This window comes from Hemicordylus capensis, chromosome 4 (genome assembly GCF_027244095.1).
Source record: "Hemicordylus capensis ecotype Gifberg chromosome 4, rHemCap1.1.pri, whole genome shotgun sequence".
Lineage (NCBI taxonomy): Eukaryota > Metazoa > Chordata > Lepidosauria > Squamata > Cordylidae > Hemicordylus > Hemicordylus capensis.
In genome coordinates, this window is record NC_069660.1 from 258626751 (window position 1) to 258650279 (window position 23529).

At 43.4% G+C, this 23529-nt stretch overlaps 1 protein-coding gene across 20 annotated transcripts in view; it reads right to left on the reverse strand.

The window, feature by feature from the left end:
* Positions 1 to 23529, reverse strand: part of TCEA1 (transcription elongation factor A1) — an 85201-nt gene that overhangs the window by 59899 nt on the left and 1773 nt on the right. For 4 of the 20 annotated variants that reach the window (XM_053248713.1, XM_053248722.1, XM_053248720.1 and 1 more), the window contains exons 2-4: positions 21376 to 21451; positions 18367 to 18470; positions 1207 to 1269 (exon numbers count right to left, since the gene is read on the reverse strand). In XM_053248713.1, coding sequence (XP_053104688.1) covers positions 1207 to 1233 — 27 coding nt within the window. In that variant the 5' untranslated portion in view covers positions 1234 to 1269; positions 18367 to 18470; positions 21376 to 21451. Of the gene's footprint in view, positions 1 to 1206; positions 1270 to 18366; positions 18495 to 21375; positions 21452 to 22189; positions 22246 to 23020; positions 23038 to 23529 lie in introns of those variants that run through there. The other 16 variants (XM_053248709.1, XM_053248712.1, XM_053248714.1 and 13 more) reach the window with 7 other exon arrangements.

The following is a 23529-nucleotide window of genomic DNA, read 5'->3' on the forward strand; positions in this document are numbered from 1 at the left end:
CTGGTAAAGTGCACACGTTGACAAAGAATGCTGCTTTAGGTGTCAACATTGATCCTCTGTCAATACTGACAGCGAATCCCTGCTCAGTGGTGAGGGCAGGGCAACCAAGCCTCCCTGAGCCGATGTCAGTTTCAGTGTTGATGACTGTAGGTCAGTTGGGAATGGAATGTTGACTGTCGCCCTCGAGGCAGTGCTTCTATCTTTGTGCTTTTTCAGTAAAGGAGAAGTAGTCAAGTCATCTTCCGATGCCTTGCGTTTCTTCTTGTGCTTTCAATGATGAGTCAAGATAGAGCCCTTAGGTACATACTTAAGGGAGTTTGAAAACTGTGTCCGTCAAAGTCACATCTGATATCGAGGTTTTAGATTGTGCAGCACTACAGTCCCTGACATCAATCTCGACAGCAATGTTGACGGAGATGGGGATCGAGGTATCCGTGTCAGTGGTCGAAGTGCCTGCAGCTACAAATACCACACAAAGCCATAGCGCTCTATTCTTCTAAATTTGGCGGGAGAACAAAGTACAAATTTTGCAAGTTGAATTATTGTGTTTCTCGCCTAGACATAAAAGGCAGCAATTGTGATAGTCAGTGGAAGGCAATTTGCTGCCACAATCAATACACTATTGAATGTTTTCTTAGCATCTATTTGGTAAACCAAGACCACAAATAATCCGAAAAGGGGGAAAAAGTTGACATCCATTTAGCAAAGAATAAGCCAGATAACAGTCCAGAGTCAAGTTCTTTTCTGGCTAGCAGGCCTTTTCTTTTACTCACAGAACCAAACTGAAACCGAGGAGCATTAACCGATGTATGCTTTGGCAGTCGGAATGGAACTGAAGAAATGGCACACAAACTGCCAAAATAAACTGAGAGCGAGAGGCGGAGTGCAGGCACCACGAGGAGCACAAAGAGTCCACTCATGAGGTCCTGTGCAGGCAAAGAACCCAGGCTTATGAATGGCAATAGATCACAATTCAGATCTGGACTCTGGAATAATTCCTCTGGATCAATTCGAGAGTTGCCCTGGGACTTTAGAACTTACTTCCTAATGAAATTAGACTCTGGGGGTTTTAAGGAGGACCTTTTATCTGCATTTTAAACTGTTTTAAATTATGTTAGTTTTAATTGTTGTATTTTTAAATTGTGAACAGCCCAGGGACAGTATAAAAATGTGTTAAATAAATACAAATTAAAAACACAAACATACCTGTAGCAATTCCAGAGTCATGGGCATATTCTTAAGTTCCTTGAGCAAATCAAGAGCCCCAGCCTGTAAAACACATTGTACACAATTCAATATGCATATTTTCACGTATTTGAAGTAATATTTAGTATGACAGGGAATAATTTCATTCAACCGTACTTCTGCAATATGAACATTAGTGAAGATTGACTAATGAAGCTGGAGCACTTCGAGATGCCAGGAACACTCATGCAACTCCCCCAGTCTCCCTGCATGTACACTTTTGAACAAAAGCTCTTCGGTCCACAGCACTCCCCAAAAGGTCTCTGCAAGCTCAGAAACACGTTGCTGAGGTTCACTTACTGTTTCCAATCCTGCAGTGCCCTTCCAGAGTGTGCGGACTGCAACGTAACAACACACACATAGGGGAACTGAGGAATGGATGTGAGGACTCCTGGCATGTCCTCGTGGTTTCTCAAAGGGTGCCTGCTTCATTAGTCAGGATGTCAGCCAATATTATTAATAAACCTAATAATCAAACTCTATTTCATAATCTTGCTGTGTCAGCCACCACCACAGTGGTTTTCCCCCAAAACACCATCATAATTTATTTACTGCTTTTCAACAAAAAAGAGTTCTCAAGGCAGTTTATATTGAAAAAAGAAGTAAGATGGCTCCCCGTCCCAAAAGGGCTCACAAACTAAAAAGAAACCAGCAACTGCAACAGCCACTGGAGACACACTGAGGTAGGGACAGAAGAGGATAGTTGCTCGTCTTCTGAAATATGAGATACGCTACTTTAAAAGATGACTCTTTGTCCTGTCAATCCTGAGCTGAAGGCTTCACTTATGTGGTGACAGACTGCAATTTGAGTTCTCGAAAGTTGGTTGAACAACAGTCATTTTCTCCATCATCCTACACAAAGTTAACCCAAAGAAAAGGATTCAATTTGATTTGCCTGCTGGTCTGGGAGCAAGAGGAAGCAACAAGCTTGTATTTCTCTTCTAAAGAAGACATCAAGCAAGGGAACACAGCAAATAAATAAGAAATATATAAATAAAACACCATGAAGACTTTGGAATGCTCTCCCAGTGGCCATTTGCTCCTCGGACTCCATCACGGCTTTTAGAAAGTTTGTTAAAAGTTGGCTTTTTATCCAGGCTTTTACATAATCGTTTTTACTGCTGCTTCTATGTGTTTTTACCTGTTGTATCATTTTTATGCTTGTATTTTATAAATTTTAAATTTGGTTTATTTTTATATTTTTTAGCTTAATACTTTTATTGTCTTGTTATTGTATGTTTTAACTTTTGTAAGCCGCCTTGGGGTTGTCTTTTAAGATTTTCTAGGATTTGTTTTCTGGCTGGGGAGAAGCGTTTGTGTCTTTGAGCGAAGAGTAGCCTGAGAGGGGGATTCATTCCAGGTGAGTACCTGCCTCAGCTTGTGCGAGGGGTCACATTCCTGAGCACAGTCAGTTTGTCTGCTGCTCTTGAAAACAAGGGTGAAGACCTGAGAGCATAGCAAACAGAGCATACCGAACAGAGCATTTCTAGTTTTGTGGGAGTTTAGCAGGAAGTGTGCAAGGGAGGCTGAAAAAAGTCCGCTTGATCATAAGGAGTCCAGTGGGAAGAGAAGGTAAGTACTACTCCCTCCTTCATATTCTTGATAAAGGAAGTTCGAACATTTAAACAGCACCAATACAGCTAAGACCTAACTTGCCAATAAACTATCTCCAAATACTGTGAACAACCAACAAAACCAGTTATGAAGATAGCAAGCCAGCAGAAAAGGAGGCACTTCCCAGTGTATTGCACAGAGTGTTGCATGTATGACTATTTGCCCCATGGGCAGAAGTCATGGGTGTGTGCTTGGTGCAAGGAGCTCCTGGCTCTCAGGGAAAAAGTTCATTCCCTCAAGACCAAGGAAGAACCTTGAGACCTGGGGAAGCTCATAGAGACAGAGAGACATGCGGATGAAACCTTCAGGGATGTGATAGAGGCATCCCACTCCAGGGCTGGTAGCTCCTCTGCTGTCAGGGAGAATGAAGGTCTTGGGCAAGGAGGACATCGGTCTGAGGAAGAAGGAAATGTTCCTTTAGAAGTGACCCCTTCAGTGAATGATGAGCCCATATCCTCTCGCACAGAGGGTACTCCTCCGGGGGGTGGGGGCCTCCTTCTAGTGGGTGATTCAATCAGAGGTACAGAGAGATGGGTTTGTGACCCGCGTGTTGACCGTACGGTGACTTGCCTGCCTGGTGCAAAGGTTGCGGACATCACGCAGCATCTAGATAGGCTCTAGGCAGTGCTGGGGAGGAGACAGCTGTTGTGGTGCATGTCGGCACCAATGATGTGGGGGAAATGTAGTCGGGAGGTCCTGGAAGCCAAGTTTAGGCTGATAGGTAGTGTATTGAAGTCCAGGACCTCCAAGGTAGCATTCTCAGAAATGCTACCTGTTCCACGCGCAGGTACAGTGAGACAGGCAGAGCTGAGGGGTTTAAATGCATGGATGAGACGTTGGTGCCGGTAGGAGGGGATTCGATTTGTTAGGCACAGGTATACATATTGGGGCAAGCAAGGCCTGTACAAAAGGGACGGGCTGCACTTGAACTGAGATGGAGCCAGACTGCTGGCACTTAAAATTAAAAGGTTGCAGAACAGCTTTTAAAATGATGCCTGGAGAATAGCCGACAGGAGCTGGACAGTATCCGGTTCAGCATATGCCATCCCATAAGGTGTAAAAGATTCAGATAAAACAGAAGGGGACAGAGCAGAACCACATAAAGAGCAGACAGGAGGCTATGCTAGCTGGTCAAAGAGATCAAAGCACCAGAAGAAAGACAGCACACACGAGGTAAGAGATTCAGCATATAGGTGCTTATATGCCAATGCCAGAAGCCTCCGAGCCAAGATGGGCGAACTGGAGCACTTGGTTGCTAATGAAGAAATAGATAACATAACAGAAACATGGTGGAACAGTGAGAACCAGTGGGACACTGTTATCCCTGGATATAAACTCTATAGAAAGGGAGGGGTGTCTTGGAGGTGGAGTAGCACTGTATGTCAAGGAAGGGATAGAATCTAACAATCTAGAAAACCTAGGAGGACAGGAGCCCTCCACAGAAACCCTGTGGGTGACAATACGAGGCCTGGAAGGGAACATGCTGCTGGGGACATGCTATCGCTCTCCGGATCAAAATGCTGACCGTGACTGGGAGTTGCAGGAGGAAATCAGGGAGGCGTCAAGGAGAGGCAGGGCAGTAATAATGGATGACTTCAATTACCCACACACAGACTGGGGAAATTCACAGTCCGGTAATGACAAAGAGGTCAAATTTCTAGATACACTGAATGACTGTGCCCTAGAACAGTTGGTCTTGGAACCAACCAGAAAGAAGGTGACCTTGGACTTAATCCTGAGTGGCACCCAGGACCTGGTGTGGGATGTCAGTGTCATTGAACCCTTAGGGAACAGTGACCATAGTGAGATCAAATTCAGCATACATGCGGGGAAAGAATCACCAAGGAAGTCTAACACAGACACTTTGAATTTCAGAAGAGGAAACTTCTCCAAAATGAGGAGCATGGTGAAAAGAAAACAGAAAGGGGAAATCAGGAGAGTCACTTCACTTCAGAATGCATGGCGTTTACTCAAAACCACAATACTAGAAGCCCAGTTAGAATGTCTACCTAAAAGGAGGAAAGTTATCACTAAGTCCAGGAGGATGCCAGCATGGCTAACAGGAAAAGTCAAGGAAGCCATAAAGGAGAAAAAGACTTCCTTCCAAAATTGGAAGGCCTGTCCAAATGAAGAGAACAGAAAGGAACACAAACTCTGGCAAAAGAAATGCAAGGTGACAATAAGGGAGACGAAAAGAGAGTCTGAGGAATATTTAGCTAAAAGCAAAACACTTTAACTATATCAGCAGCAGGAAACCTCCCAGGAAGGTGGTTGGACTGTTAAGACAATGGGGAAGTGAAAAGGATTATTAAGGAGGATATGTAGGTTGCAGAGAAGCTAAATGAGTTCTTTGCATCTGTCTTCACGGCAGAGGATACTGAGCATATACCTGTTCTTGAACCAGGCTTTTTGGAGATGGAGACTAAAGAACTCAGTCAGATAGCAGTGTCAAGAGTTGATGTTCTAAACTGTCTAGAAAAATTGAAGACTAGCAAATCACCACGGCCAGACGGCATCCACCCAAGTGTCCTTAAAGAACTCAAATGTGAAACTGCCAACCTCCTTGCTAAAATATATAACTTACCCCTACAATCAGGATCTGTACCGGAGGACTGGAAAGTATTTTCCAAAAAGGGATCCAGGGGCGATCCGGGAAATTACAGGCCGATTAGCTTAACACCTTTTTCAGGCAAACTGACGGAAAGCATCCTCAAGGATAAAATTGTAAAGCACATAGAAGAACAGGCCCTGCTGGGGGAGAACTAGCATGGCTTCTGCAAAGGTAAATCTTGCCTCACGGAACTTTTGGAGTGTCAACAAGTGTGTGGGTAAAGGTGATCTAGTTCAGTGTTTCCCAATGTGTTTGGAATCATGGACCGGTACATTATTTTGTGCAGTTTCCCAGACCAGCCAGCAGTTAGTAAAGGGGTCACCCCTCTCTCCCACACCCCCAAGCACCTCCCAAAACAATTTTGAGCCAGTGGGGGCAGCCACTGCCAGGAGCTCATTTCTAGGAAGGTAGCCCTCGCTGCTGGGATTATATTCATTCCAAGGAAACGAAATGAACATTATCTCAGCAGCAAGGGCTGCCTGCCTAGAAATGAGCCCTGGAAACCTCCCAGCGGCGGTGGCCCTCACCGGCTCAAAATTGTTTTTGGGGGGGTGGGTTAATTCCTCATGGACCAGCACTTCACACAGACCGGAAGCTGAGAAACATTGATCGAGTTGACATAGTATACCTGGACTTCCAAAAAGCTTTCGACAAAGTTCTTCATCTAAGACTCTTGAGAAAACTTAGCAGTCATGGGATAAGGGGACAAGTACATGTGTGGATTGCTAACTGGTTGAAAGACAGGAAACAGAGGGTAGGTATAAATGGAGAGTTTTCACAATGGTGGGAAGTAAGAAGTGGGGTCCCCCCAGGGATTTGTACTGAGACCAGTACTTTTTAATTTATTCATAAATGATCTAGAAGTTGGGGTAAGCAGTGAGGTGGCCAAATTCGCAGATAATACCAAACTATTTAGGATAGTGAAATCCAAAACAGATTGTGACGAGCTCCAAAAGGATCTCTCCAAACTGCACCCAGGGGGTGGGCAACAAAATAGCAAATGCGGTTCAGTGTTGAAAAGTGTCAAGTGATGCACATTGGGATGAAAACCTCAACTTCAAGTATACGTTGATGGGATCTGAGCTGTCGGTGACTGACCAGGAGAGGGATCTTGGGGTTGTGGTGGACAGCTCGTTGAAAATGTTGACTCAATGTGCGGCAGCTGTGAAAAAGGGCAATTCCATGTTAGGGGTCATTAGGAAGGGGATTGAAAATAAAACTGCTAATATTATAATGCCCTTATACAAAATGATGGTGCGCCTTTGAGCAGATACAATGTTAAGGTAAGTAATTATTATATTCAATGTTCACTACCTTAGAGATCTAGTACAGGGGTAAGGAGATACCGTACCCACCGCCTGCCCCAATTGTATGTGTCAGAATTCCATCTAATGCCAAGGTTTTCATTTACTTTCAAAGTATCCAAGAAAGGTAGTTTATTGCAGCATTCAAATGAAGTTTAGATTCTACTTGTAGTTAACATGGTACATATAGAGCTATTAGTTATTGCTTTGAAGCTAAGTTGAGGCCAATCCCTAGCAGTGAAAGAAGCTTTAACTACAATATGCAGTACAGGAAGATGGAAGGTTGAATCAGGATCCTTTGTTGCATCTGAACCCCAAAGAATCTATGAATGAAAGTTTCACATCTGTTAATCTGTTTTACTATGAACACAAATAAATCTCTTGAATAGATACTAGGGCCAGGAATACATTACAAAGCAATACGGCTGATTACTACCTTATCTCAAATTAAAAGGACATTTGATTAGTAAGACAGCACTATCTATGTATTTCAAACTACTGGACTAACTTCTCTCTTAGCTTACTCCTTTTTTAGTTGCTGTCTAAAAGGTGGTGACTCCTAAAATAGGACATTTCTGATGTAAGGGTAGTTGAGTCCATGCCAAATTCTAGAACGTAAAGAAAGTGAGGACTCAAAAGCACTTGAATAGTAGAGTCACCGGTGGGGGGTGGGGGTGGGGGTGGGAATGGCCATGGTAGTAGAAATAGTAGAGCCTTGGAGAGGAGGGGAATGGCGAGGGAAGGCCTGTTATGTTATCCATAAGAACACAAGAACAGCCCTTCTGGATCAGGCCCAAGGCCTATCTAGTCCTGCATCCTGTTTCACACAGCGGCCCACCAGATGCTAGTGATATTCATGAACCGGTTCAGAGCTCTGACAGTTTGGATGGTTCGGCGGCAGGGCATGGGCTACCTCTGAGAAGCAGGGAGGGTGAGGCATGCGCAGCCTGGGTCATGACCTGGCCACAGAAAGACCCATTGGGCATGCGCAGCAGCTTCAAAAATGGCCACTGCGATGGGGGTGAGGCCTGGAACAGGCCAAAGAGCTCCCAAACAAGGCAATTTGCATAATGGAGGCTGGCAGGGGTGGGGAGAGGAGAACCTCCACGGACACTGCCCCCATAGCCTCGGAGAAGCCCCCCGGAGGGTATAAGTACTAAAAACAAGTTGCTCACCTGTAACTCTTGATCTGGTAGTGATATGTTGTATTCATAATGAATGAGTTCTGTGCCTGCTCAGGGACCTCACGGGTAGACAAAATAGCTCCTGAAGACGCCTACTCTGCTTCACACATGCACCGTACTTTTATTGTAAACAGCAGTTGGGGGCGCCATTTCCTCAGTTTCTTGCAGACCGCCTATTCCTGATGATCTGTCTTGTTACTGGTAAGTTGTTGGGTTGTTGTTTTTTAACTGAAGCGGGAAAGGTCTGGGGGGGTTTTATGAATACAACGGATCACTACCAGTTACAGGTGAGCAACCTGTTTATCTGGATCAGAAACCAGCTTTTTTCATGGTGGTGGGAACAGTAGATCTGAAGCTTATGGCAACACCTTCTTTAACATGCTTCTCCCAAACCCTGCCTGCTTTGCCAATCGCAGGTCAATGGCATGTTTTATAAATGGTTGTTGTGAGGACCATGTTGCTGCTGCACAGATATCTGCCATCTATATTCCCGACACATGTACCACTAAGGCAGCATAAGCCGTAGTTGAATGTGCCCTTGTTGTGCGTGGGGGATTTATTCCCTGCTTCTTGTAAGTTTGCACAATCAACTCAACTAACCAATGAGCCAATCTTTGTCTCGATATAGGTAGGCCCTTGCTTTCCCCCTTGTATGCCACAAACAGCCTTTTTGTTCTCCACACTGCTCTTGTTTTCTCTAAATAATACAGGAGGACTTGACAGACATCTAGAGAATGTAGTGCCTTTTCCAACTCTGTTTCTGGATTTTAGTATAAGATTGGTAAAATAATTTCCTGATTCAGATGGAACTCTGACACCAGCTTAGGGCGGAAGTCCGGATCCAGTCGCATGACCGCTTTATGAGAGTAGAACTGAGAATATGGGCTGTCCATTCTTAAAGCTGTTAGCTCACTCACACGCTTTGCCATGATGACTGCAATTAGGAATGCTGCTTTGAGTGTGACCATTCTTAAGCTTGCTGATTCCAGCAGTTCAAAAGGGGCTTCTGTCAATGATGACAAGACTAAAAACAAACTCGACAGCTCTATAGGTGGGTATAGATTGTTTAGTCCCTTCAAAAATCTTTTACTCTCCAGATGAGAGAACACAGTTGTGCCATTCCACCCTCTGTGTTTTGACGATATGACAGCTAAATGGACCTTTATGGACACATTTGCCAATCCACTCAGTTTCAAAGAGGTCATACACAGGAGTACCTGTTTCACAGTGGCCTGTTTCAGGCGGTAACCATGCCTCTGAGCATGGGTTGCAAATTTTTTCCATTTGCTGCTATCGTTCCGTCTCATAGATAGCCTTCTATTATTCAGCAAATCCTCTTTAAACCCGATTTTCCACGTGGTCATCTGTAGAGTTTTCACATCCGGATGCTGCACCCTTCCCTTCTCTCGTACGAGAAGATCCAGGCAAAGAGGAAACCTTTGGTAAGTCCCTCTCAAAAGTCTGGTGCAAACTTTTTTTTTTGTAGTGGTGCAAACCAGGGTTGTCTTGGCCACCATGGTGTCACCAGAATGCATGTTGAGTTGTCCCTTAAAATTTGTGCCAGAACTTGATTGATTATTGGTTGTGGAGGAAAAAGATACAAGAGACCCTTGTTCCACCTGTGTTAGAGCGCATTGCCCAGAGATCTGTCACCTATTCCTGCACGCCAACAGTATTTCTGACATTTTTTGTTGGCAGCAGTCGCAAACAAGTCCATTGTTGTATGTCCCCACAAGTCGAAGACTCTCTAGAGACAAATGTCTTTGATTTCCCTCTCATGGCATTGGTTGTGTTGTAATGTCAGACTGAGGTTGTCCGCTATTATATTGTCCACATCTCTTATGTGTATGGCTACTGGATATACTGCGCAAGCAATGTACTATTCCCATATCTGAATGCTCAAGAGCTGGACACCATGCCTCCCTGTTTGTTGACAGCAATCTCTGTCATGTTGTCCAAATGAACTTGCATTACCATTTTTTTGAGCATAAGTTCAAATGCCTTTAGGGCCAGAAACACTGCTAGCAACTCCAAGTAATTTATATGGTGCTGGGCTTGAGGCTTGGTCCATTTTCCTTGGATCTGATGTTCTCCACAATGAGCTCCCCATCCTGTTAGGGAGACATCCGTTGTCACCCACTGAGTTGGTGTTACTGTTTCGAATTGAACTCCCTCCAAGAGATTTTCTTCTACTGTTCCCCAATGCAGGGAGTTCAGTACAGTATGCAGAATCATCAGTTGCATCCTCTGGCTGTCCACATTGGGATGGAAGCTCCTTAGATACCAACTCTGCAATGGTCTCATGTGCAGTTGTGTGTATTGAACAGTAGTGTTGCAAGATGCAATTAGACACATTAAACGCTGTATGTTTTCTGCAGCTTGTAATTGACTGTGAGTGAACTGCCGAATTTGTCTTTTGATTACAGGTAAGTATGCTTTCTTTGTTTCCATGTCTAAAATCGCCCTGATGAAATTCAGACGTCTCTGTGGCTCTAATTTCGACTTTTTCCAGTTGACACTGATCCCTAGATCCTGCAGCAATTGTAACACTAAGTGGATCTGCAAACATAACTTTTCTTAGCTGTTGCTCACCAGAAGCCAATCATAAGGATATGGATAGACCACTATACCCTGCGTTCGCAAATCAGCCACTACTGCAGCCATGACCTTTGTGAAAACACGCGGGGCTCTTGACAGTCTGAAGGGTGAGACAGCATATTGGTACACTGCAGTTCCCACTGTAAATCTGAGGTACTTGCAGTGGTTCTCCTGTATCCCTACATGGAAGTAGGCATTTTTCAGATCTGACGTTGCTGCCCACTCCTCCTTGTTCAGGAAGGGTAGTATTCCCTGCAACATGGTCATTCTGAACTTGCGAGCCCACACAAACCAATTTAGCCTGCGAAGATCCATGATTGCCCTGAATCCCGAATAGCCCTTTTCCATCAAAAGCCAAATTCTCAACTCGCTCACGCATATCCTGCTGCAATGCTGTGGCTCTAAGCCAAGCATGGCAACACATAGTCACGGCAGTGACCATAGCTCTGGACTTTGTTTCGGCAAGGTGTTTAAAAAGCACTAAGCTGCTGCCTAGTGACTGATGTAGTTTTTTCATATAGTTCTGTGAACCTATTTTGAAACTCCCCTGGTGACAATGAGGTCGAGTCTTTTAACAAAGTATCCCATAAGAAATTGTTGCATCGCGCCATGCAGGATGCATAAATTGCTATTCTGATTGCCAAACTAGATAGCACATCTAACTTTCTCCCTTCCTTGTCAGACAGCATTGTATGGTGACAACCCACTTTGGAAGATGACACACAGTCAATCACCATAGAGTTTGGAACAGGGTGCTGCAGCAGGTAAGCATTATCCTCCTCTTGGACCCTATATAAGCTTTTTAAATGCTTTGACGTTGGTGTAGAGGTCAGGAGCACCTCCCAGGTTACTTTAGCTGCCTTGGTGATCACAGGAATCATTGACAGGGCTACAGGATGTGATGTCTTTGCAGCAGCCATCATATTATATACCAGATCCATTAAATCTGCCTCCAGCATCCTCAAATCCATACTGAGCGCCTCCGTGATTTCCCTAATAATGGCATGGTAGGCTTTCAGCTATTCAGACAGAGTTGTTGACAGTCTGGGAGGCACATCTGAGCGAAGATCAGATGAGTGACTGGCCCTATCAGAATTCGATTCTGAAGTGTATCCTGCACCCTCCTCCAATGAAGGTGATGGCTGGACCACAGGTGGTGTTGCCTTCCTTTTCCTTTTATTTGGTCTCTGATCCAGCTCCTTTGGTGCATGTTGCAACTCAGGGGCTGGCATGATTGGTTGCATTGACTGCGTTTGACATGCAGTAGAGGCAGTCTGTGCAGTAGGTGCTGCAGGGCAACTAGCATGTGTTCCCGTGCTCAACATGGCAGCCTCTGCTCTAGTATCAACCTGTACCAGTTGGTGAATTTCTCGCTGCACTTTCCACTGGAGGTACTCAGCATAATCATCTGTTAACACATGTCTGAAACCACAAGAATGCATAAGCTCTGGTCTGCTCTGCGCTGGCTATAGATGGAGTCCCTGAGAATTTGCATATTGAACTGGGGACTTCCATGAAAAGGGCACAAAAGCTGAAGTTGTAGTAGTTGAAATTACTGGCACAGTTGTTGTCCTTGGTCTGGTAAAGCCAGACATATTCCGTGAAGTCGTTTGTTCCAGTGTGTGCAATGGCGACATTACACAGTATGGTCTTGCCCCATACAGTGGTGACATCGATCACATTTTTGGAGGAGCAACTGGAGCATCATCAATATCTTGCTCCACATCAAGGCCAGTGCTCAGGAAGCCATGAAAAGTAGATCCTAATGGAGTCCAACGTGGAGTCCAACATCTCTATCAGTGTGTTTGCAGTATTTTGGTCTAAGGAAATTTTCTCATCCTTGTCCAAGTAAGCGACCATATCCACCCCCTTATCCGATCTGTTGCTCTGCTGTGGAATGGAAAGGGACTGTACTGGAGTTTGCTCTAGGGACAGCAGAAGTTACCTTCTTGATGCTGAGGCATTCAGCTTTGAGAACATCTCCGATGTCGACATCGACACTGACTCCTCGGTCCTGCAAGCAGTTGACATTGACGGCTTTGACATCAGTGGCTTCGGTGACGCTCTTCTTTCCTTGGGTCTCAATGCCAGCATGGATTCCTCCTAATCCCTTGTTGAGCTATAAGTCTACATGGCCTTAGGGGATTGAATACCACTCCCCGACTTGCTATGGTGTGTTTTTTTAATGATGGGGAAGCACTCTCCTCCTCTAAGACAGATCTCCACTCTTTCTCCTTATGCCTGTGGCTGGACTTTGAGACCTCCTTTGGTTTCTTGAAAACAGGCTCTGTCCATTCCAACACAGTTTTAGACTGTGTTGATGCAGTTCCATGCAAGCTCAATATCTAGCTGGGCACTGAACTCAAGCGATGCCCTGACGTCGAAGGGTAGCCTGGTCTTGGCATCGGCGGCCACAAAGCCTCATCATACAATGCCACCAGAAGGCGGAACACCCTATTTTTCATGATTTGTTTGGAAAACAAGCAACAGGTTTTACACGAAGAAGTATTATGCTGTTCTCCAAGGCATCATAAGCACGATTCATGATGGTCAGTTGATGGCAACTTGGCATGGCATTCCACACATCTTTTAAATGTTTTCTTCGATTCCATGGTGTTAGGGAGCAGGCGGGGCAAACACCCCACAGTGTCCAAGCAAATCCTTGTCAAAGTCCATTTTTATTCTTTATGTTTGATATCTGATAAGGCAAAGAATGGTCTTTAGAAGTTCTGAGGTTAAAGTCGTAAAAGTAAACCTATATTCTCTTTCCAATTTCAGCTAATCCAAAGAGCCAGTACCGAGGGACTGACAAGTGGGCAGTCAAGCAGAAACTGAGGAAATGGCACCCCCAACTGCCATTTACAATGAAAGCATGGAGCACGTGGGAGGCAGAATGGGCGTCTCGAGGAACTAGTTAGTCTACCCATGAGGTCAATGCGCAGGCATAGAACCCATTCATTATTATTGCAATGGATCACGATCCAGATTAGATATATATAATCATTCGTGAACCCCCCACCAAACACGGGGGTGTGTGTTTCAACACTGGACCATCAAACAAAACAGGTTTGATGTCGAACCTGTTCAACATTGAACCCGTTTACACATCCGTATGATTTTATAGACCTCTATTATGTCACGCTGATAAGCTCCAGGTGTGGCTTACCTCGTAAGGAAGGTGCTCTAGGCACCTAATCATCTTGGCTGCCCTCTTCTGAACCTTCTCCAGTTCTAAAATGTCCTTAGTGAGGTATGGTGATCAGAACTGTACCCAGTACTCCAAATGTGGCTGCACCACAGAGTTGTATAAGGGCATTAGGATATTAGCAGTTTTATTTTCAATCCTAATATTCCCTAGCATGGAATTGGCCTTTTTCACAGCTGCCGCACATTATGTCAAAACTTTCAATGAGCTGTCCACCACATCCCCAAGATTTCTGTCCTGGTCAGTCACCAACAGTTCAGACCCTATCAGTGTATATGTGAATTTGGGTGTTTTTGCTCCACTTTACACTTGCTAACATTGAACTGGATCTGCCATTTTGTTGCCCACTCTCCCAGTTTCGAGACATACCTTTGGAGCTCCTGACAATCTGTTTTGGATTTCAGTACCCTAAATAGTTTGCTGTCATTTGCAGGTTTGGCCACCTTGCTGCTTATCCCAACTTGTAGATCATTTATGAATACAGGTGGCCCTTGTTATAAACAGGCTAGGCACCCATGGGTTCACATATTCAGGATTGGGCTATATAGACCCAACCTTGTTATCCATGGTTCAAATAATTGGCAAAATTTACCTATCCGCGGTCCCTGGGTGGCTGGAAATGACTTCCAATGTCATTTCCGGAGACCATTTTACAGCACGGAGCCATTTTGTGGCAGGGTTTATTTAAATCGTGATTTAAATCTCTTCACAGAAGGACTCAATCCTAATTATTTAAATCACAATTTAAATTATTAGGAAGATTCTAGTTAATCATTTCCTATAAAAGTACATTCTTATCTATCCTTAATACATACTTAGAGATAGATGTAGGTTTCATTTTTAGAAGGTAGGTACATGCTTCTCATAATGCTATTTCATTCAGGCAACGAGGCCTTGTATTTCGTTGTTGCACTGTTTACATTTCTTACGCCTGCCTTTCTTACCCACAGATAGAGGAACTTCATTAAAATATTCCAAACTAGAATCTCTTTTATGGCTTGCTGATATGATAGATGTTTCCCCTCTATAACACAGAATAGACTCTGAAAACATTTCCTCAGGACCAGAAAAATATGTTCTGTTCATTTTTAGTTTCACTTTCTATTCCCCTCCCCATCCCATTCATAGATATCCAGACTCTTTCTCCTTGCTCAGATCTACTCCATATCCCCAAATCCTCTATTCATTCATTGACCTTTTTCTTTGCACTTTTGAAGGAGGGAGCAAGGGCTTGACTGTGTGTGCGCTGCATGTACATCACCTGCAGAATAAGACTGATCAGGTCTGTTATCTCTCATCCCCAAATACTGCTGTTAACATGTTCACAGAATATAACAAGAAGTTATGATCACTATTTATGATTGTATCTTTGACCTAGGTTCTTTACGAACTGTGGTTTTTAAAATCAATTTAAATTTTTAAAAAATCTGGTTTTTTAAAATCAATTTTTATCAACCGTTTTGTGGCTCCTTTAAAAAAAATCTTCCAGCATTTTGTGTTTGGAAAAATCAGAGGAATTGCTGGACAGCTGGAGACCTGGAGAGCATGGTACAGTACTTTACTTGCTCTTATTTCTGCCTCCTCCCCACTTTTTTAGCCCTTTCTTAACATCTAGGAACCTAACCCCCCAATTCCCATTGACTCAAGGTCTCGTTAGCCACGGTTGTAAGCCAGAACAGAACCTCCTCCAGATAATGAGAGCTACCTGTAAATTAAAAAGCACGGTCCCAGTACAGATCCCTGCCCCTCCCCCCACTTTTTAAACATCTTCTTCCACTTCTTACTTCCCTCCATTTTAGAGAACTGCCCATTTATACCTACAATCTGCTTCTTGTCCTTCAACCAGTACCAATCCACACATGAACAGATGATGAATCCAGCTCATCATCCTGTCTGACATTTTCACTGGGAACTGGCTACTCAAGACTTCTGGGATATGAATCAGCCTGAGCCAGAGTTACAGGCAGATGCAAATAGGAAAAAATGAAAATGAACCAGCTGCGAAAAGGAACAAATACCAACACCACACATTTCCTATTCCATATAATTTTCTCCAGCATAGCAAGGCAAAGAAAACTGGTCCCAAGGCATTGGTCTAGGGCAGGCCTGCTCAACTTAGGCCCCCCATCGGTTTTTGAATTACAACTCCCATAATCCCCAGCCACAGTGGCCAATAGCCTGGGATTATGGGAATTGTAGGCCAACATCTGCAGGAGGGCCGAAGTTGAGCAGCCCTGGTCTAGGGGCACTGAGGCATTACTTGAGTAACGATAGTTCAACCTCCTTTTGAATATAAACTATTCCCTAAGCTGGAGAAACAGAAAAACAAGGTTCTCTGGACTATTCTGAAGACACCGCTGTCCTTTCCTCCATCTTGTCTGTACAGAAACTACAGTAATTTCTATGGCATCAGTTAGTTAAAAATGTTCAACAGTCTCATAAAACCAACCAGTTGACAACAGATGCACGTGTTGTCAAAGCTCTGGTTTCATCTTGACCTTTTATGAAACAACTAGTATGTGTAAGCCCGTTGTAATAACGGGCTCTAGTGGTGGGGGGGGTTTCCCGCTGCCGCCTCACCCACCTTGGGCGCACTCCTTGGGCCGCCACCTTTGGCCGAGGCGGCGGCTCTGCCGCCATCTCGGCCGCACTCTCCGCCTGCCGTTTCTCATGGCGGCGGCCGCCGCCATCGGGGCCACTCGCCCCGCCGCGGCCACCACCTCCTTGGCCCGCACTCCTTTGGCCGAGGCCGCGGCTCCGCCGCCGCCTCGGCCGCACTCTCCGCCCGCCGCTTCTGCTCCTCCCGGTCTCCCGTGGCGGCGAGGACTCCACCTCTGGCCGAGGACTCCACCGGCGGCCGTGTCCAACATGGCCGCCCGTCTCTGGGCAGCCGTATCTTTTTCGCCCGATCTGGGCATGCGCTCCGCTCCGCGCATGCCCAGAACGGGCGAAAAAGACACGGGCAGCACGGCCGCACGTCCAAGGCTTTTATGGTAGAGGATGCTATTATAGTCCAATGTGATCCAGGCACTTTAGCAATGCTCATTTCACATTATACTGTATTTACAAATCAAAGACGACTCTGAATTTAAGATGACCCCTTTAAAAAAAAATTAGAGGTAAAATACATTTATACCTACATTTACTAAAAAGGAACAGGACTCTGAATTTAAGACGACCTCCTGATTTCTAATATCAACAGGTTGTTCTGGTAAGAACTAATCTAAGAACTAACCTTTCACTATAATCTTAATTGATAATTACTATCCTCACAAATTAGCACACTTCAGCCTTAAACCTTCACATATCTGCCATCTTGAACTGGGGCAGATGACATAATCACAAACTACATCGTTGAGGTATCCCTATGTGTCTGTACACCTGTAGCAAATTTGGTTCAAATTCCACACGTCCGTCATCTTAGGAACATAGGAAGCTGCCATATACTGAGTCAGACCATAGGTCCATCTAGCTCAGTATTGTCTATATAGACTGGCAGCAGCTTCTCCAAGGTTGCAGGTGGGAATCTCTCTCAGTCCTATTTTGGAGATGCCAGGGAGGGAACTAGGAACCTTCTGCTCTTCCCAGAGAGGCTCCATCCCCTAAGGGAAGTATTTTACACTGCTCACACTTCTAGTCTCCCATTCATATGCAACCAGGGTGGATCCTGCTTAGCTAAGAGGACAAGTCATGTTTGCTACCACAAGACTAGGAGAGGAGAGCTGGTCTTGTGGTCCCCTAAGCTAAGCAGGATCCACCCTGGGTGCATATGAATGGGAGACTAGAATGTGAGCACTGTAAGATATTCCCCTTAGGGGATGGAGCCACTCTGGGAAGAGCAGAAGGTTTCAAGTTCAGTCCCTGGCTTCTCCAAGATAGGGCTGAGAGAGACTCTTGCCTGCAACCTTGGAGAAGCTGCTGCCAGTCTGTGTAGACAATACTGAGCTAGGTGGACCTATGGTCTGAATCAGTATATGGCAGCCTCCTATGTCCCTGCAATGATTCTAGCTGGGTGACTCTGGGCCAGTCACTTTTCTCTCAGCCTAACCTACTTCACAGGGTTGTTGTGAGGAGAAACCTAAGTATGTAGTACACTGCTCTGGGCTCCTTGGAGGAAAATCGGGACATAAAATGTTAAAAAAAAAAAGTAAAATAACCTTGGAGAAGCCACTGCCAATCTGTGAAGACAATACTGAGCTAGATGGACCTATGGTCTGGACGTATATGTCAGCTTCTTATGCTCCTAAGACTAGCTCTCCTCCTTGAATTTGCAGACACCAATCATCCCAAACTGAGGTGTCCATTCCTTATGTGTCTTCTATGTCACTGAAATCAATAGGACACTCTCACATGTAACATACTCAACAGTGGGGTGATAGGCCAAAATATCTTACCATCCTAGTCCACAAAAATGCACTCATACGAGCTCTAGAGATGTAAAGACAAAATAAAACTAGGAAACATCAATTTCCTTCACCACCCAACATTCTCCCTCCACAATTTTTCCAGCTTGGATAAACAGTGTGGGGTGGGATGGGAATATAGCTTTTTTTCTTTTCAGAATGAGAGAAGTGCTTTTTAAGGCAAGGTTTTAAGATATTTTACCTTTACGCCTTCTAAATGCTTTCTAATCAATGTGTAAGACCATCTACAGTATGTTGGTAATTTCTGTATACTGCAAACTCTCAAATCCTGCTTCAGATTATCTTCTGTAGCATGTGAAAGAAAGTGTTCTATATTAGGAAACACAGACCAAATGAATAAAAAAAAAATGCATATAGCATTACTTGTATACATTTTACAAATAAAAAGAAAAAAGGTCCCCCCACCAAACAATCTAACATGAAATAGAAAGGAAGTTGTTTCAGTCCATACAAACCTTCAATTTATTAAGTTACTCTATCTCTGAATATAAAATAGAATATCTACCTCTGCCCAGAAGAAAGAGCAAGGCAGACCAGAGGAAAGTAGGCAACAGTTCAAAACCAAGCGTGGCCCAGGGCTGTGCATTGCTCTAGTAAGGTAACAGCACACCCTGTGAGGGGCAATGGCCCAATTGCATCTGGGATATAAGTGTTATATATAGCTCAATATTACACATAATCAAAATGGTAATTATCCAATATATTTCATTGTCTTGCCCAAACACCTTATCATATTATGTAGCTATTAGACAATATTTTGAAAGAGCAATAGGTAGGAAGTGATAACAGTATTTTTAAATCATGACTTGTAAAGCATTTCATGAATCATTCTATGAGATAAAATATTTCATAAGAAGTTTTTCACTGTTTGCAAAATTCCAATTGTTTCCATCTCTGGGCTTGAGGAAAAAAAACCTTGTTTTTCCCCAAATTCTTCTCAGGCCTTCATACCTCTATGTGTCATCTTCAATAATTGCACATAAAATTGAGGACTTATTTGACACAGTACAACCAAAGTAATTATAGAGGACAGGGAATATTATCTTCCACTCCAGCTACAGAATCTGCTCTTATTAAATGATGCAAGAGGCCGAAAGGACTCAACTTGATTCAGTCACAAACTTGAAAGGGGTGGGTGGGTTGAGAAAAGAAAAGAAGCTGATTGACTTGCAGCCATAACTCCCTGACCCGGTATCTTGTTTGTTCTCTAGTATTTAGAGAAATATTTACAAAAAGACATACTTCTACAATTAAAAAGGTCAATATTGACAGATTTCTTATCTAAATTATATCGGCCTACCAAGAAACAGGGTGGATTTCTGTTAAATCACTTCTCAGGAATATGCAATTTAATTATTTAAATCACAATTTAAATCACTAGTCCAGAACATTCTATTTAATCATCATTTTCTAGTAAAAACGCATTCGTATTGTCTGATATAACTCTAATACGTATTCATTGCTATTCAAAGATAGAAGCAGCTTTCTTTTTAAAAGTTATGTACACATTATACCTGATAAAGCAATTATTAAGTATGTGACAAAATGCGAATCAGCATCCGAATCGCAGCACAATCCCTTTAAAACTGAGGGCTTCCACAGCCCCATTAACACAGAGAACAGATCCATCCCTGCTCCTCCTCTGCTCACCAACACTGCCATACTCACAGCGCTCCCCCCACCTGCTATCAGTGTGCGCCGACGGCACTCTCCCCCAGCTGCCACTGCAGATGCGTGGAGGCCATGTGTGTGTAAGTGCCATACAGGGACAGCTGAGGGAGAGTGCTGCCAGCACGCACTGATAGCTTGGGGATGTGCCACAAATGGTGGCAAGCAGAGGAGTGGGGATGAATGTTAAAGGGGCTGTGGAAGCCCTCAGTTTTAAAGGAACTGTGCTGCGATTCGGATGCCGAATCGCATTTTGACACATCCCTGGCAATTATTTATTCTGAGTTTTTTCACATTCATTTTCATCAAAAATTATTTGGTCATTTTATTAGGTACCAAAGCAGATACACAATTGCACATTCAGCCATGATGCCTTCAGTATCTTCAAAGGAAATGTTCTTCCCATTATATTCAGGAATAAGAAAGAGAGACCATGCGCATAGAAGCAGGAGGAGGGAAGCAGGACAAAGAGAGAGCATCCATATGAGTGTAGTGGCCGTGGTGGCAGCAAAAGAAAGAAAGAACCAGCACATGGTGCAGGAGAGAGAGTGCATGGTGACCAAGGACATTAGAGATGGCAGGAGTGGGAGAGGCAAGCCAGGGGCTGCTACTGGGGTCTGCATGGGACACCACTGGCCAATGGGCTGCACAATGAAGAACTGTGACATAAGCATTAAGGGTAAGGTAAGGGTTTCATATTGTTAGCTTATCTAGGAATTAATCTCCTGCATATACAGAAATAAAGTCACAGTCCTATACACACTTACTTGTGAGTAAATTCTACTGAACTCAGAGGGTCTTCATAAAGGCTGCAATTCTAAACTTGCATACTCAAAAATAAATTCAATGGGAGAGTAAAGCCCACCTTTAACTCTTTTGTACAACAGATATAACTCTGTTAGATATAACCTATAACTCTTGCCCAGCAATACTATTTTGAAGTTCACATTTCATTTGATAGTAACTTTTACCAAAATCAATAGGACTAACTTCTAAATATTTTGTGCCAAAAAACTATGATTATAAATGTGCTTCTCAGAAACCAGGTTCAACTGAATTCAGTGACCCTTACTGCCAAGCAAACATTACTAAGATAGGGCTGCAATAACCAAATATTAAGGATATAAGTTAAGCACTCAATTCCAGCCCAATCAACATGGAAGACAATTAATACAATGAAAAGAATGGTACAAAAATTACAATGTTTACTTTTTATAAGAAGTTTTTAGGAAGGACTTCCCAGATATACAAAATATAGGTTTATATACAAATCCCCTCATAAAACCATTGAAAAAACAGAGTAGAGTAGGGTTTTGAAAGTCATTCAAACTGATTTTAAAAATCTATCACAATTAAATAAAGACTAGGTTCAGTTCCCAAAGACTTAAGAGGTTTTGACTTGATAGAAATGTGTGCAGTCTAATTTATATGTGTACATGAAAGGATGCTTAGTAATATTGTACTCTGCTCTATTTGCTGAAGCTAACATTTGCATCTAATAAGAGGAAAAACTACTGCTTACCTTTTCTTCTCTAATCTTACTCAACTGCTCTTGGTTTTTGAAAATCCATGTGTAATATTACCTCTCCAACTTGAACCTATTCATCACACAATAAGGTAATTTGTTATACTATAGAACAAAGAGAGACTTACTTACGACTAAGGTCCCTTATAAAAAGACTCAAACTTCAAGGTGCCAAAGGGAGGCCATCTCCCTTATTTTCTGTTTTTGGAAAGCTATGGGGGTGTGATTTGGAAGACTAAAGTGAGATGAGGGTGGGTTTAAGGATTTAATTAAGGATGCCCTACCATTCCTGCCATCAAGGTTTTGGGCATGCAGCTTACACAAACAATAACTATTTTAATAGACACTGGGTCCAACCTAGTTAGATCCTTTGGTGCACACAGGTGTCTAAAGGCTGTCAACCAAAGGGTGGGTAGTCAGCAGGATGAGCCTAAAGTATACAGAGCAACACATGCTAAAGGCAGTTGAAAGAACATATAGGGCAATTGGATCAGGTTAAAACATTTAGCTGTCAGAAACCATAAGAATTGGAGCATATTTCTATTCTTGCTTCCTGTCCAGTTACCAGATAGGTTAAAATGACTTATCTTTTACTGAAGTTGACTTACAAAATCTAGAGTAGCAATTAAAATATTTCATATTACCACCTTACCAAGAATCAAGCCTGTACCCAAGATCTAATCTAACGAAGCATGAAACACATCCAAAATCTAACATCCAAATAATATAGATACAGTAGTATGAGGCAGGAAATATTGTAGCCTAGCATGAAATGCTTAGAAAGTGGCTGTAGAGGACAGGGGCAAGTTACCTAGGTAGCCAGGGTGACGCTGTTAAACTGTTGCTGGAGCAGGGAGTTGAGAAGAACTGGAAAGAAAAAAATTGAATGGTAGAGCGACAGGGGAGGCTAGTGGGAGACACCAGGAGAAAGAAACTGAGGAAGGCTGCAGCAGAAGTTAAGGACAAGGAAAGAGGAGTTTGGAGACTTATCAGAGGAAGCAGCTCCTGTGACGGATCCAGAACAGAGACCAACACTGGATGTGTCAGGCCTGATTGAAGCTTTGGGGAAGCTGTGTGAAGCTTTGGAGACACTGTGTGAAACAGGCCTTAGGCCCAATCCAGCAGGGTTGTTCTTTGTTCTTATGACTGTGGGACAGGCACCTTCAGATGTAGGGAGAACTGTTTTCATATAAATGTTATTGTTTGTTTACTTACACTGTATTTCTGCGATTGCTTTTTCACTTTCATTTACTACTTACTTTTGCCTATACATTGTTAAATGTACATTGTTGATAGATCTCCTTAATTTCTGAAAACCCAGGGCTTAATATTAAATCAATGATCACGTCAAATAAAACTAGTGTGGAAAACCTTCTACACTAATTGCAGTTATCAACTCATCTTAAGGAACTTAAAGACACATTCAAATAGCAAAACAGTTATTTTAAAAATTACCAAAAGATTCCTCCTCTGAAGAATATCAGAAGTCAGGTTTTACTCTAACACTCATTTTATATATTTAAATATTCAGAAGTACACATTTGGATTACACTACTATTTTAAAGTAATGTGTGCCGTTGAGTCGGTGTTGACTCCTGGCAACTACTGTTCCCTTAAGGCATGCACACATGCGCGCACTCACAAGTTTTCTGATGTCCGCTCAGTTAATTTTAGATCCCACTCAGGTTGAATTAGGAAGTTCCACTCTGAATGCATGTGCATACACAGTGCCTTGATACTGCCGCCCAGAACAAAACTCATTCCGCACAGAGATGAAAAAAATTAGAGGGACCGCTGCCGGCGACCACAAAGCCATGTGGTTGTCTTTGGTAGAATACAGGAGGGGTTTACCATTGCCACCTCCCATGCAGTATGAGATGATGCCTTTCAGCATTTTCCTATATTGTTGCTGCCCAATATAGGTGGGAAACATACCAGTAGGGATTCAAACCGGCAACCTCTGGCTTGCTAGTCAACTCATTCCTCACTGCGCCATTAGGTAGTTACACTACTATTTTATGTAACATGAATCTAACCCAGACCAGGCTCATCATTTCCAGAAATCACATCTAAGAATATCTCAGACTACCATGATGTCTAGGGAAGAAACAGAAGAGTCTTCTTTGCACATGGCCATATTGTCAGTGTGTT